We start from the raw sequence: 17,003 nt of genomic DNA, 5'->3' as shown, positions 1-17,003 counted from the left end.
TTCCATTTAAGGGCATTTTTTTTAAAAAAATATAGAGGGGTCTAAACTAAAGAACCCTGAATTTAATTAGATGGACTAAAGCCACTTTTTTAATAACTTATGTATAAGATAATTTTAACACTAAGCTTAAAACGGCTTATAGGTAGTCATAAGTTGTATATATATTAACTTTTAGGTTGTATATATATTAATTTATAGGTAGTCACTAGCTATTTACATAAGTTTTCTCAAACACTTGCTTGCATTACGGTTTATGTTACAAGATAAACTCTTCAAAGAGAGAATCTTAAGGGTTTTGAGCATGATATACATGAATATGATAAACATTCAATGATATGATTAGCATCTCTGTTTTTTTTTATTTAAATTTATGATTAGCTTAACTTTTACTGTATTAAAAAAAAAGAAGAAAAAGAAAAAAAAAGAAGGAAGATTTGATTGTCCATAAGAAAAGATGGACATGTCTCTCTTTCTTTCTCACCATCACACTCTCTGTCCCTATCTCTTCCCTCAGCCTCAGGCCTCTCTAGTCTTGTACTGCACAGCATCAGTGCTACTGCTGAGAATATACACATAGTGAACTTTGCAATCACAATTCAATTTGAATGATAACAAAGCTTGGGCCCTCCACCCAACAGTGATACTTACACTGACCCTTTTGGTTCCCCATGCATCATTTGTCTGCATCATTCTTTCAAAAGGCTACCTAGTTACTACATCATTTAACTCCTTGCTAGACTCCAACTGTAACCCATAAAGAGAATGCTAGATCATCAATAATTATTTATTCACACCTCAAAATGAGGTGGAATGAGGTGGAGGAAGAGAGAGATAGGAAGAAAAGAAAAAGTAAGAGTGAAAAAGTATAAGATGTGATAGATGATAAGAGGAGAGAGATAGAAATAAAAATAGGTGAAAATGAAGTGTATAAAAAAAGAGGTGTGTATATATCATTACCCCTAGATCATTTCCCCACCCAATTTTTCCAGAAATTGCATCCCCACTTTCTCAGTCTGCTAATAGGTAACTAACTCATTACCTATCCAAATCTATTTAATTTCACCTGGTAAAATAAAAAATCCAATTTTTTATTTTGACTTTTACATAGCTGTTCTGTAATTTAGGTGAATCAAAGGTGAGGATTGCTCTATTTTATGTTAGGACTTATTTAGTCATATCTAGTCAATGTGAGACCTTACGGGCAAGAAATTAGAGCTCAAGTATAAATGAGACTCTCTGCAGCTCCTGATGAAGGTACAAAACTAGTAAATATTTTTCTGCATGAACAAACAAGTTAGGAGATTGAGCAAGTGCATGAACTAAATTTTGTTTCTCACTAGTAAGATTTCTAGCTCTAGCATTTTCATTTTTTGTTTAGCTTAAAAAGCTGTGCCTGATATTTTGCACGCTTAATTTTGATGTTTGTCTGGATTCTGTCTCCAACACGTAGGAAATATAGTAGATTATTCAGGTTTCTATGACTTTCTATGTTTGATCACTTGATTGGACAGATATTTCATTACGCATATAAGCTCCTAATTATTGAGTTAGCTAGCTAAGATTGAAAACCATGAACTGTAGGAAGTCGTTACTTGTTCCTGCATTGCTTCTCTTGTCACTAGATCTTTCAATTGATCCACCATTAACGGAACACTGCTTAACATGTGATATTGATTATGTCACATCAGAATCAATTTAGGGGTGGGGTGTGGTGGGGGAGGATTATTATACTCCCATTAACTTACTTTTAAAAATCCCAACCCCCTAATTAACCACCTTCCATTACATAAGCATGTCAATGGGACACAATAATAATTAATTATTGGTGCTATACTACAATCTTGGCTTAAGTTGCTCTGATTTCATCGGTGAAAACAGTAATGATACTTAAACATCTAAATAGTATAAACATTTTTTATACACCTCATTTTTCTCGCGATCTCTCTCTTCTTATCACATTCATCATATATCACACTATTACTTATTTTTATTTTTTTCTTTTCTCACTCTGGATGTATGTTGGCTGTTCCGGTATAATTGTTCCATCTCCAAGGTCAATAATGTTGACAATGGAAGCCCTCATGAATTGGAGTCTTGGTGATATGTTAAACACCTAAAATCAGGTGTCCTAAAATCATGGCAAACATCTGATAAAGTTGGTAATGGTGGATACTTTTGTTATATTTTTGCACTCTTAAAACAAAAGTCCAAAAACAAAAAAAGAAGATAAAATTAGATACGAATAAGACAAGCCAACATTCCAAACTGTACACACAGAAAAGTATTGAAAGAAGTTCATAGTTTCTAACTTGCTAGTTCCACATGAACCAATCAAGAAGATAAATTATTCAGTATCACAGAAGACCACTGGAAATTGGTGCTCCTCTCTTGATGTTATCCATATTGGTAGTTTCATAGACAGGTAGACCACTTGAGCAGTAACCCAAGTCATAGTTTTGCAATTCAAACAGATCAGAGCTTGAATCACTTTCTGCACCATCATCAACCTCGTTGAATTTTCTGATATCCTTCTCCTCTAATGAGTATTTCTCCAGCCATGTCCTATCTTTTTCAAGCAACTCATTCCCCCAGTTCTTTTGTTTCTCTGATAACCCATTATTGCTATGTTTATACTTATCATCCAGAAAAGTTGAGTCTTTCTTCAACTCATTTTGCAAAGTGTTTTGTTTTGCATGTCCATTCAACTTTGTTGGCAAGGGAACTGTATGCTTGTGGTCTGAGGAGGTTCTGAATTCCTTGCAGCTCTTTGTTGGAGTTTGTAGTACATAAGGAGGAGTTCTGAATCCTGAGCTTAAAGAAGAGAGTGTAGACTTTGAATCTGCAGTGCTGGAGCTTCTGAAATGGCTAATGCTGCTCCTTCTCCTTCTCCTTCCACCAGGGCTCTCATCTTCATCCTTCATGGACTGTGAGCTGGACTTTGATTTCTTCTTCTTAGATGCTGATTGGTTGAAGAGAGAATTCAAGAAGCTTGCAAGCCTACCACCTGGGGAGCTAGGCTGCTTGTGTTTCTTCTCCTTCATCTGCTTCTCCATGCCATGAAATTGCTGAGGAAGCAAGCTTCTCATTGGCATATCTAAGCTGATTCTGGCTCTGTGTCCATGCCTTTCTTCTCTCATGATCTTCTGGGCAAGAGTAGAGCCAGTGTAGCCAACAACTTCATTGTATCCTGAGAAGTATCTTGCAGCTTCAAACACATCAAGCTCACCAGAATCATTCCTGAGGTGGAAGGACTTCTTGTGATTCATTTCTGGGTCTATTAGCCCTGTTATGGACATGGTGCAAGTTTAGGAGCTTGTCTTAAGTTATGAAAGGTTGAAGTATGGATAGCAGTGCTATTTCAAGGATGCAAAGAGATAAAATGGTTTGAAATGATTGAGAGTAGTGGGAGGGTCAGTGTAGAATAATCAAGGACTCTAGCCATGATTTTATATGATGAGGGGGGTTTTGGAGGTTTTTGTGTGAGACCCACATAACGTGAATAGTTGCATTAGCAATAGAGAAGGAGGAAGGAAGTGGGGTATGAGTGGGAACAGTGCTTTTATCCTTCTCATGCTGTTAAAACCACAGGTTTGTGTTAGGGACTGTGGGGAGCAAAGAGCTGTGTTTCCTTGGATTCTATATGCTCCTATTGGTTTTGAGTGGGAATATGGTGTTTAATGGTTGTTGGCTATGTATATACCATGTCCATGAGCATGTACATGATACAATCTAACCTTAATGTATTTATATCATCATACAGATGGGCAATGATTATTATAGAGATCCCACCATCATTTTAAGAGCTTGAAAGTTACTCTATAACAAATTAAAAGTGATTGCTTGGGAGGTAATTTCTTTTGACTAGGATAGATTTACTATGGCCCATTAATATCTCACTGCCTCCTCTTTAGGTTGATCTCATAACAAGCACTTTATTTCATCACAGTAAGTCCATTAGTGGGTAATATTTCAATTTCCAACTACTGGCAGGTCCAAATAGAGAGTGCATGATAATTTAAATTAGCAGATCAATTACAAATTTTGATCAAGTATCATCATCAGGAAGGTAATTACTGATTAGTCACAAAGTCCCACCACAGGAGCAAAGAGTAATGGTGGAGGGGCCTTTTCTAGTGCAAAGAACCTTAAGAACTACACATGCATTCTTAGTATAATTAACTTTAATCTTCTTTTCAGACACTGATGTTAGTCAATAAATTGTCTGGCCCATCATTCCCAATCTCCATATCTAGGTGTCCGAGTAGTGTGGTCACAACAATCCTCATGTGTGGGCAAGTGCACACGAGTGCATGTTGCCTATGAACCAAAAGAGACACACCAAAGGATGTGCACCAAAGCCATATATGGCACGGATTCAGATTGGATGCAGTCACATTTTCACGCAGTCACCATAGTCATCTAATAATTGTCATTCGATTTAAATCCTATGGTTCATATTGAATCTTGCGAAATCAGATACAAATATGTTTGAAATGTGAACCATTCAATATGAATGGCTTGGACGTGTGACTGCAATGCAGTTGATTGTATCAAATCTGAAATCCTAAATGGTACGTATAAACATTCAGTTAGCCAAGGCCATATGAGGAGGAGATGACCATGACAGTTCCATTAAAATCATCAAGAGACTAGTCAATTTTGTCTGCACAATAGTAAATATGGGAAGTTATTATTGGTCCCTATTCTTAGTGTAGCTACCACTAGTGTGGTTCACCTACATAAGTCATTTTTATGCATTTGACGACAAGAGCAGCAAGATTTGGAAAACTGATGCTGCTACTTGATATGTGGATATAGTCCTTCCTCACCAGTCACCACTAGTTTTGTAGTTGAAGGAACATATTTTTGTTAGGCACTTTTCTCTTAAGGGAAATCATGCTAAGGCTTATTAGAAATTAATGGTTCTGAATCATGGAGGCTCTTTAGATCATGACAGATCAGGATAAGCAACTATCATCATCCATGGCAAGTTAACTTCATTTTTGACCATTTGAGCCACACTCAGAGAACAAGATTCATAGTAAGGAGTAAGGACATTCAATTAAAGCAAAAAATTGTGCGCATTGGATGTTCCTTGTTGCTTAGCATTTTGGAATGTGTCAGGTTATTTTCTTTGCTGTAATTTTCAAGAACATAAGAGACCAGGGTTATTCCACTACACAGATTTTGATACTCTATTATTGGTACAGCTCTATTCAAGGCCACAAACACATGGGGTGAAATCATACATGTTTAGTTAACTATCCTGGTTCATGTCCTGTGCCTCATATCTGAGTTCCATAAATGGCCTACACCAAATAGAAACATGAAACTGTTGAACTATGGCCACAAATGTATGGCCTAATCAGGGCAGAAGGATCCAATCCAAGGCCAGTAGCAGCATTGGATGTATGGTGATGTTGACAGAATATAGCTATAGTTTCATCTTCATCCTCATCTTGAATAACATAAAAATCTATGATATTGGAAGGTACACATGTTTGGTTACTTTCTTTTAATATAGACCATGCATTGTAAAAGTAGTCTTTAATGGACATAGTTGCCCCAAAAGTCTCATCCTTTAGAGCTATGTCTTGTTTGATTTCTTGTGTTCTTTTTACCAAAATGACACTGGATCATAATTTAATCATTGAAACTTGTTAATGTGGAGTGGAGTTTTGGTGGGTTTTAGATTTATTGTAGACCCAGAGAAACTCTGGCTTCAAATGTTATCAAGGCTGGTTTTAGATAGACCCAAAACAATGATCCAACAAGATTATCTGAATTTCGCTTGTTTTAGGCCCATCAAGGGAACACAAAGGTCCCTACAAGAAAAACCTTGCTATTGGATGCAGGGACAGTGTGGGACTGCAGATATCTGAAATGCTCTTCAGCATTAGCCCAAAGTGTGATTCCATCTTGATTCTTAGCAAGTACTCTCCAATTAGATACCCTCATTATGAGCAGGCCCTTTAATAATCAGAGAATAGAAAAGATAAGATAAGAAAATCCAAGAGGTTTGCAGATTTGGGTACAAGATAATGTGCAATGAAGCTGAAACTTAACAATCTGAAATCAATCTAAGCCTGAAAGCCTCATATAAATGGGTCTCACACATTTGGATTTTACATAAACAATGCTCATAGACATAGTTTATCATTTTCAACTTTAAGACATTCAATAGACGTGGCCATACTAGCTTCATGTATAGTGCTGTTTCACACTTGATAAAGATGGCCCTTTACCTTTACACCAGTTGCTGATAAAATATCTTTTTTCAACCACATGTGTGCTCCTATCCACCAGGTCATAAGTCTCTTCATGCCTCCTTTCTTAGCTTCTATTGCTGGAAATTTCAAATCATAGAGCACCTGTTTTCATACTTTCAGAAATATAACTTTTTGGTGATCTAGAACAGATGAGCATACATGGTTTTGTCTACTCAAATTAGTTTTTTTCTCATAGGAAGTAAAAAAAGAAAGCTAAAAAGCATAATAGTTTAATTTTGATTGATCTAGATTCATCCTGATTGTTAACCAAGTCAATTTTTTAGGGGACAGCTAATGACAAAGCATTGATGCCTATTAGTCTAACTTAACAACTTAAGCTAAACGGTGAAAAATTGGTCTCTAACAAATTTTCAGTGGCCAAGAGTTCATTTTCTAATTCATAAGTAACCTTCAACCTGGGGTTCAAATTTTAAGATTTTCATTTCAGTCTATAGAAGTTTTATTAAAAGAAATCAGAAAAAGAAAAAAAAACTTGAATCCCTATAGTCAAAAATTTCTAAAGTTGTCGCATTCATAGCTTCATAATCATCGGATCAAAGATCGGATATCTGAAATCTAAAACGACAATCATACATATAAAACTGATCTCTTTAAATTTGAACTGTCTGATCTTAGATCGGACAACTACAAAACTATGATTGCAGTGACTTTAAGGGTTTTCAACAACTAACATTTCATATAAAAAAACAAAGACAACAAAATAAGGAGGTGAAAAGAGAAATTACAAGCTGCAATAGTAAATGTTACAAACATTACACTAACATCTTACAAATATCTAATATTTTTCAATGTCTAGCCCGGTCCGCTTTTTTTACAAACATAAACTTTTAGGGTTTTGCATTATGTTTCTCTGCTGGTTTTGTCAGTTTGAGTGTGCATACATATTCTTCATTTATGTATGTATATATGCATTGTTGTAGAACTCTTAAAAATTTATTCTCACATATTAAAAAATATTATAAATGATGTTTCATAATCCTTTGAATTTTATTCGATAGCTTGATCCACTTAATGCATCAATTTAGTGGGAGAGAAAAGTGGGTTTTAAGTGTGTAATTGGATTGAAGATGCCCAACCAACCCACCTAAAAATGCAGGCCAAACATTGGACCAAGCAAATTTTACGTGACCCTCGTGGCTCGTAGCATTGATGGGGCACATTTTCTTGGGCTTAATAAAAAGTTGCCGTTAGGTGGGCTTAATAGGGAGATAAAAAAAGTTGGATGGATTATTACCCATCAAAGTCAAAACAAATTTTTAACCTAAAAAAAGTCTTTTTGACCAAAAAAAAAAAAAACCTAAAAAAAGTCTTTGTCCAAAAAAAAGAAAAAATCTAAAAAAAGTCAAAACAATTAATCACTTTGTTTAGTTCTATGTGTAACTTATTTTTTACTACTATTCACACACCTTTAAGAAAATGAGTCAAAAAGTTAGATGATGGTTCCCATTTTTATATTAAATGTCATTTTCAACGATAGAACGAGGGATTACGCCCAATACGTTAACTTAATGAAGACTATCAATCATGAGAAACATCTTGATATCAGATAACATTAGGAAATTCAAAATTTAATATTGAAAAAATATCCCTCGCACTATTATCAATACAATTAACAAACGACAAAGAGACTTAAAATAAGACGCTAAACAGTTAAAAAAAGACGCTAAACCACAACAATCACATAAAAAACGCTAAAGTAAGACACATCAGAGCTAGACTTCCGCCAAACATTGAAGAAAACTTGGCAATTTATATAAAAAATGACATGTTGGAAACAAAGGTCCATAGCAATACCAAGAGCCCAACGGTAACATAAAGCTTCCGCCATAAGAGGTGAAGATACACATGTGGATTACCTTGGTGATAAAAAAAACAAAAAGAAAACTTTTAGTTAGAATATGGGAAATTGAAAGATCATTAGGTCTAACCGAATTAGGAAGTGGTGGATTTATTGAAAAAGCAAGTGCAGTAGAATTTAATTGAGCTTGGTGAGATCTGAGTCGATCAATCGCTGAGAAGATTGGATTACTTGGAAACAATGTGGAACTTGGTTTATTAACAAAAGTGGAAAACATTTATAGAAGGATTATTATGAAGTGTTTGGACTTTGTGACTATGAAGGAAACAAATTCTTTGGCTTTCGAGGGTTCATTGTGCGGATGCGCAATTGGGTTTAATTTCTGCACTATGTCGAATGTCAAATGGTATATGATAGTGTGAGTAAGAGTAAGTAGATATTTCAATTGGTATATGATGATAGTGTGAGTGGTGGCTTTTAGTTGCCTTTTGATATCACTCCACTAAATGGAGCTAGGAGCTCTTAGGATTGCAGGGACCTTGAATTGCATATATATCCTGCAGAATTAAATAGTAGTACTATAGTAGTAAAAATAAAGCAGGTTGATACAATGGTTCAACATTTTGTCATAAGTAAAATAGTTGGAGGTTCGATTCTTAATTTTTATGAATAAAAATAAATCATTGGTCAGTCTCCTACCGCTTATTACGGTGCTGACTGTGGAGTGATAAAATTAGTCTCATGACTATTGGTGATGAATATAGAAACTCTAATAGTATGTGATAAATCGAACATCCTAATTGATAGCTTAAAGCTAAATTGATAGGCTATCTTTTATATATGCCTTATTCTTTTTACAATTTCCTTGACTGTTTTGGGGTCTTTACAATTCTTGCTGTAAAAGTTATTTGGTGAAGGTGTTGCAAGAATATTGATTAGTTATCAGATTTTTCTGTATGATTTGTGTCCTGTGTAGCAAAGGTCATGAGTATGTGGAAACAACTACTACTGGTTATTTCAGAATATGATTTTCAGGATGACTATTTAATTTCTTCATTAAAGATTGAAGAATAAAAAAGCGGTCTGTCAAATCATTTTGTATTATTGCAGCGCTAACATGCTTGGAGACATGTCTGGACTGAATATGATTTAATTATAGGAGTTTTCGTAGTGGTTTATGTCTTATCACTTTCCAATGTGATTGAATATGATTCATATGATTTAGATATTTTTTCAAATTTTTTTAGAAAGCCAATATTGATAATTAAATAACAAGATATAGCCTTGAGAACTACATACTTGTAATTCTTGGGATTATTCTTCTCTCCTTATCTGTACTCAGTTTTTTAAAGCCAAAGAATGCATTGAATGAGAAATATAAGGGGTATTTTAACCCAATAAACAAGAGAAACAACAAAGAGATAAGCAAAAAAACAACAAGCAAAGAGACATAAAGAAAAAGAGAGAAAGAAAGAGCAGGAGGAGCTGCATTTGGGCCAAAGAACCAAGTTCATGTAGTTTCTAATTTAGAAGTTCCTTGGAAGTGCTATTGATGTACTCCAACTTATGCCCTGCCTTTTGATGTACTAATCCAATCTCTGAGGTTGTACAGATGCCTTATTTGTACTCAGTCTTACTCTTTTTGAATCAATAATTATCCGTTAACACATCAACACAACGACATAAAAAAAAATCATTTTCCTGCAGATTTTATTATGGATATAACGGTGGTTTAAAACCCACACATTTATTTTCTGTGAATTTTTCTTTAAAAATTTGTATATCAAAAATTTGCTGCAAATTTACTTACGACAATTTCCTATAAATATTTTTAAAGCAAAATCCGACGAAAAGACATGTTTTTTTATGTCTGTCATGTTGATGTGTTCATGAATCATTATTGCTTTCGTATTTCGGTTAAGCACCCGTGCTTTCAATAAATTCAGTTGGCTTAAAAAAACTTTATGAACAACCTTCTTAAATAGGTGACAACAACAAATGCGATTAATTAGGATATTGCTACTACATGTTCCTACAAAAGAGTCACTCTACTACAATTCATTTTTGCTAACTAATTAAAGTAGTCCGCAAAAGAATTGGACTCCCTATATATGAACTTCATCTAAGCACTCAACCCCTAGCTTGAGCAAGACAATGAGATTGAAATAATTTAGTAACTTTCATGGCCGGCTAGTTTTGCACCAAACACTACCTACTGCAAGTGATATATATATATATATATATATAAGTTGCTTTCAATGATTATATGCTTGAGGTTAAGCTGCTTGCAAAAGGAGTTTTGGCAATATAGCATTCACTTCAGGTTCAAATGCCCATAACTCTCGTGTAGTCGTGTGTGTGTAAAATACTAGTACTCTTAATTTAAACATATTTTATCCTATGACTTATAAATTGATCACTACAACTACACATATCTCAAACACCAATTTTTTACTCTATCTATCATTTTTAATGACATCACTTCATATATCACATCTATTACTTATATATTTTTTATCATTTTTTTATATTGGATGTCTACCCTCATTGATGATCTACCCAACATTATCCTAAAAAGTATGAACAACGGTTGGAGGTATGAAATTGGAACGAATAATCAGAGCCAATAAAAAACATTTGTGGCGGTTTGCAGCTCCTGCTAAAATGTTTAAAAATGGGAAACCATCCATGATAGATAATTGTGGGGATTTAAAACTGCCGCCAATGTGTCAAAGTGACCCTGCAGCTCTTTCAGAACGCCACAAAAATCAAACTTCAGAGGTTTGAACGGCCGCAAAACATCATTTTAACTGCCACAAATTAATACATGTTTTCTTGTAGTGACAAGCTAGCCTTAGAAATAAGGTGGGGCATCTTCGGTGACTTAACATAATTTTCTTTATTTGACAAGGGAATAAACTTTGACAAACTTGGGCAATATAGTGCACTGTAAAGGGTTTGTGTCACTACATAATAACCACAAAATATGACGCATAAATCTTCCTCGGATCTCATCAAAAGATTCCAATATGCTGAGGATTTTACAGCACTTTGAGCTAATGAAAGTGAAACATTGTCCATGTGAGTACATTAATATCAATTGAGTGTAATATAAAGAGATATAAAGAGACTTTTGTTCGAATTTACAAGAAGCGTCTGATTCGTTTTTTATCCTCAAATAAATGCTAATATACGTTTGCACTAATTAATGTCATTTAATGGGTATTCAAACATAGGTTAAATTGAATATTTGAAGTCATAATCTCAATGATGAAAGAAAATAAAAAGTCTCATGCTCTTGAGCACACTCAATTCTTTGTTTAGCTTAAAAAAGATAAAGTTGACCACGTTCTTATATCTTCATGTATGCTTACATACATTGGCTGCTTGATTGGAATATAGCATTGCATCAAAACATCACCTCACAAATTACAGAAGGAAAAGTTGAGAAAATATTGAGATTGAATGGAAAAGCCAAATGTTATGGAAAAAGCAAATTAACGAAATTAAAGGTGTTGGAACTGTGAAGGTGAATGCACCCGGAGGATCATCCCTCTATATATATATATATATATATATATATATATATATATATATATATATATATATATATCCACAGTTTATACAGTTCACCAAATTGGATAGCTTTCTCAATTGCTGTTAATGTAGAAGCACAAGAAGTACAGAAACATATCAGGGACATTGGCAGGTTTAACTTGTCTGGTTTTTATTGGAAAATTTGTTAAGTTTGTCTTTGACCTTGCATGTTTACCTTAAATCCTACATTGTACATGTGTTCAAGTTTAAGTTTTTCTTTAATTAGTTTGCCATCAATTTTAATGATTAAATCATTTATTTCGCCATCGGAGTATCAGATATCAGATGTAATCGGAATGCCTTAACTTTGGGATTGAATGTGAGTACTTCCCAGAAAGGATAGAAAATGCAATTGGAATTTGCAAATTATACAACTCAATTTTGAACAGAGTCTATATAATAAACATTCCACAAAATTTAATTGTAAACTGCAGTTGAGGTTTACAAATTAATGAAATGAATTATTTCCCTCTAAATGAATTAAGCAGAGTTTTAGAACTTTGTACCTTTTCTGTTTCCTTAGCCGGCCGATGAATGAGGACGGAATTGATGCTCAAGTCACTAGGTACAACTGCTATTGTATGAATGAACTTGATATCTCAAGAAATAAGAAAAAAATTGTTCACATTTTGTTTTAAGTGGAAATAGAACTGAGAGGGGTGAAACACCAACACATGCTCAAATGTTTAGCTCATTCAGTAACGACAAATTATGTTCCCTTATTACTGATGTGAAAACAATATTAACGAATAATCTGTAAGTACATTTTTTATGGAATAATCTGTAAGTACATTTTTTATGAACAATTTATAGTCCTGAAGGCATATCCTATTACGGGTTATCAGAGCCAAAATCACTTACTAGAAATAATGTATATTTAATTAACTTACATAAAGACTTTCTACCGATTTTAATTTTTTAAAAATGCATTCTTAAAATATTGTTGTGATTTGTGAAACATGCACCTATAATCTAGGATGTGTATGGTGTCAGTTCAGGGGTGCAGCAACACTAGAGTCATTTCAGACATGAAATGGTACGATATTTCTTTTGTAAATGCACTGATTTAACTAGATATGATATCTTCATTCATTGTAGTCTGTAGAGGAGCCCAACCCTTGAACAGTTCATTTTTACTGCAACGGCGTGGTCCTCTTGACACCTTGCAACTGTAAGATGCTTAATTTCTACTTTGACTCCACCGTGCTTTATGGAAGTACATTAATTAAACTTCAGAATCAAGATATTCTTAATAACCAATAATGATTCTTTCACACCTTTAAGAGAGGTGGAAAGAGGTGGAATGAGGAAAGATAGGAAGAAAAGAAAAAGTAAGAGAGAAAAAGTATGAGATGTGATAGATAATAAGATGAGAGAGATAGAAATAAAAATAGGTGGAAATGAAGTGTTTAGAAAATGAGGTGTGTACATATCATTACTCTTAGCTTGGAGGAAGAGAGAAGGAGGCTCTTATTTATTTTTGATAATTTATGACTGTTTTTTGATTTTTCAGCTTTATTTGATTATGTTGATCTCTCTTTTATCTGCAGACAACTATCTTATGCCGATTTTATGGGTCGCAAGGCTTCTTCCCTATCAAATGTTGTTTGGATAAGGAGGACTTCTGAGTCTTTTAGGACTTTTGCATATATTGATCTTTTGGCTTCTATGTCCAGCTTGAATTAATAACATTATGACCTATGTTCAAAAAAAAAAACTATGAAATTTGAAAACCTCTGACCTGCCTAAGAAAAATCTTATGCAATCTTACACAATTTTCTTTTAACCACCTATTATAGGTTATCATAAGGTAAAATAATTTTATTTTTATAAATAATTATTAAAGAAATAATACTATAACATATACATTAAAAAAACACCAAATCAACTCAAATTAACCATCGACCACATCATTACCGCCTAATATACATGTTCCAACGGAGATTGTGGATGATGATGGAGTGAAGGATCTTGTAGGTGAAGCAGAGATTGTGCTTTTGGAGCCACGAAATGACGACGACGTAGGTAAGGTTTATGGAGGAGAAGAGGGATTTCAGAAGAGTTTGTCAAATATAGGGAGGGGTGTTGAAGAGGAATTGGAGCAGGGTGAAGTCACAATGGTCGTTCTAGAGGGCGAGAGTGACGTTGTTGGCGGTGATTGGTGCGGCGTGACGTGTGCCCGGATTTGCTAACAGGTCATTCTGCGACACTCATTGTATTGAAAGCCTACCTAGCGGTGTGACCAGGCGGTGTGTCCCGTTAATGTGGTGAAACGAATGGTGGTACAAGTGTTGATAGCTTCAGCAGAGGGGGATCATGATAATGTGATGGTGACTTGCACTTGAGGGAGAGAATGTTGAAAATTCAAGTATGAGTTTGAGTCCATATTGAATGAGATTGGTGAGGTGAAGACTTTATAAGAGATGTGACTCATAAACTAAATGCCTTAAGGTTTTGGGTAAAGATGTGGCGTCAATGTCTCTTGGTGTCTTGTTTCCTCGGCCCATGGACTCTCATGTCTCTCCAATGGTGGTATCAGAGCTGATGGTTGCATGGTAACGACTCCTTGTAACGAAATTCTTTCTAGCAATAGTAGATAGGTGATGTGTTTCGTTGACGCGGTGAAACGAACAACAATGTGAGTGTGGATAGCTTTTCGGAGGGGAGCATGATAATGTTGTGGTGACTCGCACATGAGACAGAGAATTTTGAGATTTCAGTAGAGAGAAGGCTAAGAGAAGATGATTCCTATAACATCATAATCTGACGATTGACTTCACAGTAACAACACGAGTCTTTTCAACATGCTCCACGAGGAAACTTCTTAGGAGGTCACTTATCAAATTATTTTTCAGTTTCTTAAAAAATAAATCGCATGACTTTTCACAATTTTTTTAACATAATCACTTTTGAAGAAATTTTCATATGAGATTTTTGTTTGAAAATTTGTAGAAAATCAAATTCGTGGGGGTTTTAAACTCTAAAAACATATTTTCAAAATGCACAGGAAAGATTTGCTTGACAATTCTCAAGATAACATTTTTAAAATTTTAAGTGTATAGATATATAGAAATAAGTTTTTTCTCTCTTAAGATTCTCAGGATAACATTTTTATATGGTCATGATAACATTGATTAAGGCAATTCATTCAAACTTAATTGGTTCATATTGAATCATAGGAAAAAAGAACATAAAAATGGGGAAAACAAAAAATAAGGACAACATCCATCAATGAGAGGAAAAAGACAGTACAAACATCAATACGACGAAAAATGTGAAAAACACGACTGTCCACCACCAATGAAAACTGATATTTTAATTTCCTTTTCGTTATATCAGCTTTTAGTCTTTTACAATCTTGTATTTCCCTTTCATCTCTCATTTTCTTATCTATCACCATTATAAATCAATTTTTTCATTTTCTTTCTTTCTCAATCCTGCCTATCTTTTCTGTTTCTCATTAGGGTTTATAAAGGTACGAAAGAATCTTTCTCTTTACATTATTAGTTTTTAAATGATTTAATAAAATATTTCAATTTGTTGAGTTGTGTAATTTTATTTGATTATTTAAGAGAAATAGTACAAAAATATAACTACACTAATGTGTTAAAATGTAAAAGTCATGTTTTTTTCAAATTGATGTAAAAATCATGTTCAAAGAAAAAGTAAAAGAAAAAAATTATGGATTCATTTGATACACTATTGTATTAGGTATGATAGTATAAACTTATACAATACATTGGCTATGTTTGGCACGCCTAGCTGATAAGCTAGCTGAAAGCTGAAAAGCTACGTAATTGGAACAAAATTGTTTGGTAAAACTAGCTGTTGAACAAGCTGAAATTATAAAATGACATAAAAGGACATACTTGTATAATTCTTTTTATATTTAACATTACTTTATTTTCACATGAACACCTATATGATATTAATATTAAAATTATTATAAATATTTTAATTTCACTTAAGTTATTTATCATCTTAAAAATATAATATTAATTTTTACTTATTTAATTTTCCATATTTTTATTAAATTAAATATAATAAAACAAATAATTTGTAATTTGTAATATAAAATTATTTATTTTATTCCAAAGTAGTAATTATAGGTGTGCGGGAACAATGTGCATATGAGACAAGTGTGATAACTGATAAGTAAATAGGTTTACATATAAGGCTAAAGATGATTTTTTAATAAAATAATAAAGGATAAAAATAGTAATATATTTAATAAGCTATAAGCTTTAAGCCACCTGAGATAGCTTATAGCTTACAGCTTTAAGCTACTGAAATAAGCTCATTCACCAAACACTTTTATAGAGTTTTTAAGCTAGTCAAATAAGTTTTAAGCTAGTCAAATAAGTTATAAGCTAGCTGAAATGACATGTCAACATTGTATTGTATAAGCTTATACATCAATCTCCTCTTATACATTAAAATGATGGATTATTTGATCCACCCTATAGATGATGGATAAGGAATGATAGGGGTGTAATGTATAAGCCAAACCACAACCCTCCACCATCGCCACCACACCACCCTCCACCATTGCTACCACCACCACCGTCGCCGCCTCCACCACCACCACCGCAACCGCCGCCGCCACCACCGTCGTTGTCGTCATCGCTATCGCCATCGCCACCGCTGCCAGCATCACCCACCACTGCCACAACCATTATCACCATCACCTTCCACCACCACTACCACCATCGTCGTGTCCACCATCTCAACCGTTGTCATTGCTGCTACCACTACATACCGCCATGACCCAACACCACCACTAGCGCCACAACCATCTCCCTCCACCGCCGCCACCACCATCACTTCCAACACCACCACTACCGCTCCATCTTCGCCGCCGCCGCCGTCGTTGTCACCATCGCTAGCCACCGTTGCCACCACCACCCAACACAGCCACCACCACATCATCACCATCACCTTCCACCACCACCACCCACCACATAATCACCATCACCTTCCACCACCGCCACCTCAACCGTCATTGTCATTGCTGCTACCACTACATACCGCCATAACCCAGCACCACCACAACCACATCACACGTCATTTTCTCATTTCTCTCTTGAGTGTGTAAATGAGTTCAAGATGTGAGCAGACTTTTATTGCTAGGTTTTCCTCATAAAATGAAACAATTTTATTTTTTATACTCTTAAAAAATAACAACACGCCACATACATCTCATTTTTCAATTTATCTCATTATTCTTATTATATCATGATATTATCTCTTAAAAGTGAGTGTGCTAAAAAACATTTTGCAAAATGAAATTAAACCATTATTTTTGGAGGATAAAAATA

At 34.4% G+C, this 17,003-nt stretch overlaps 1 protein-coding gene across 1 annotated transcript; it reads right to left on the bottom strand.

The window, feature by feature from the left end:
- Nucleotides 1-2,206: 2,206 nt before the first annotated feature.
- Nucleotides 2,207-3,742, bottom strand: LOC130739711 (protein BIG GRAIN 1-like E). Its single transcript, XM_057592092.1, has one exon. The coding sequence runs from the start codon at nucleotides 3,294-3,296 to the stop codon at nucleotides 2,355-2,357; it is 942 nt and encodes a 313-aa protein (XP_057448075.1). The 5' UTR covers nucleotides 3,297-3,742; the 3' UTR covers nucleotides 2,207-2,354.
- Between the last annotated feature and the right edge of the window lie 13,261 nt (nucleotides 3,743-17,003).

This window comes from Lotus japonicus, chromosome 2 (genome assembly GCF_012489685.1).
Source record: "Lotus japonicus ecotype B-129 chromosome 2, LjGifu_v1.2".
In the NCBI taxonomy this organism is placed as follows: domain Eukaryota; kingdom Viridiplantae; phylum Streptophyta; class Magnoliopsida; order Fabales; family Fabaceae; genus Lotus; species Lotus japonicus.
The sequence above is the reverse complement of the archived record's forward strand: the minus strand, read 5'-3'. Positions and strand labels throughout refer to the sequence as shown.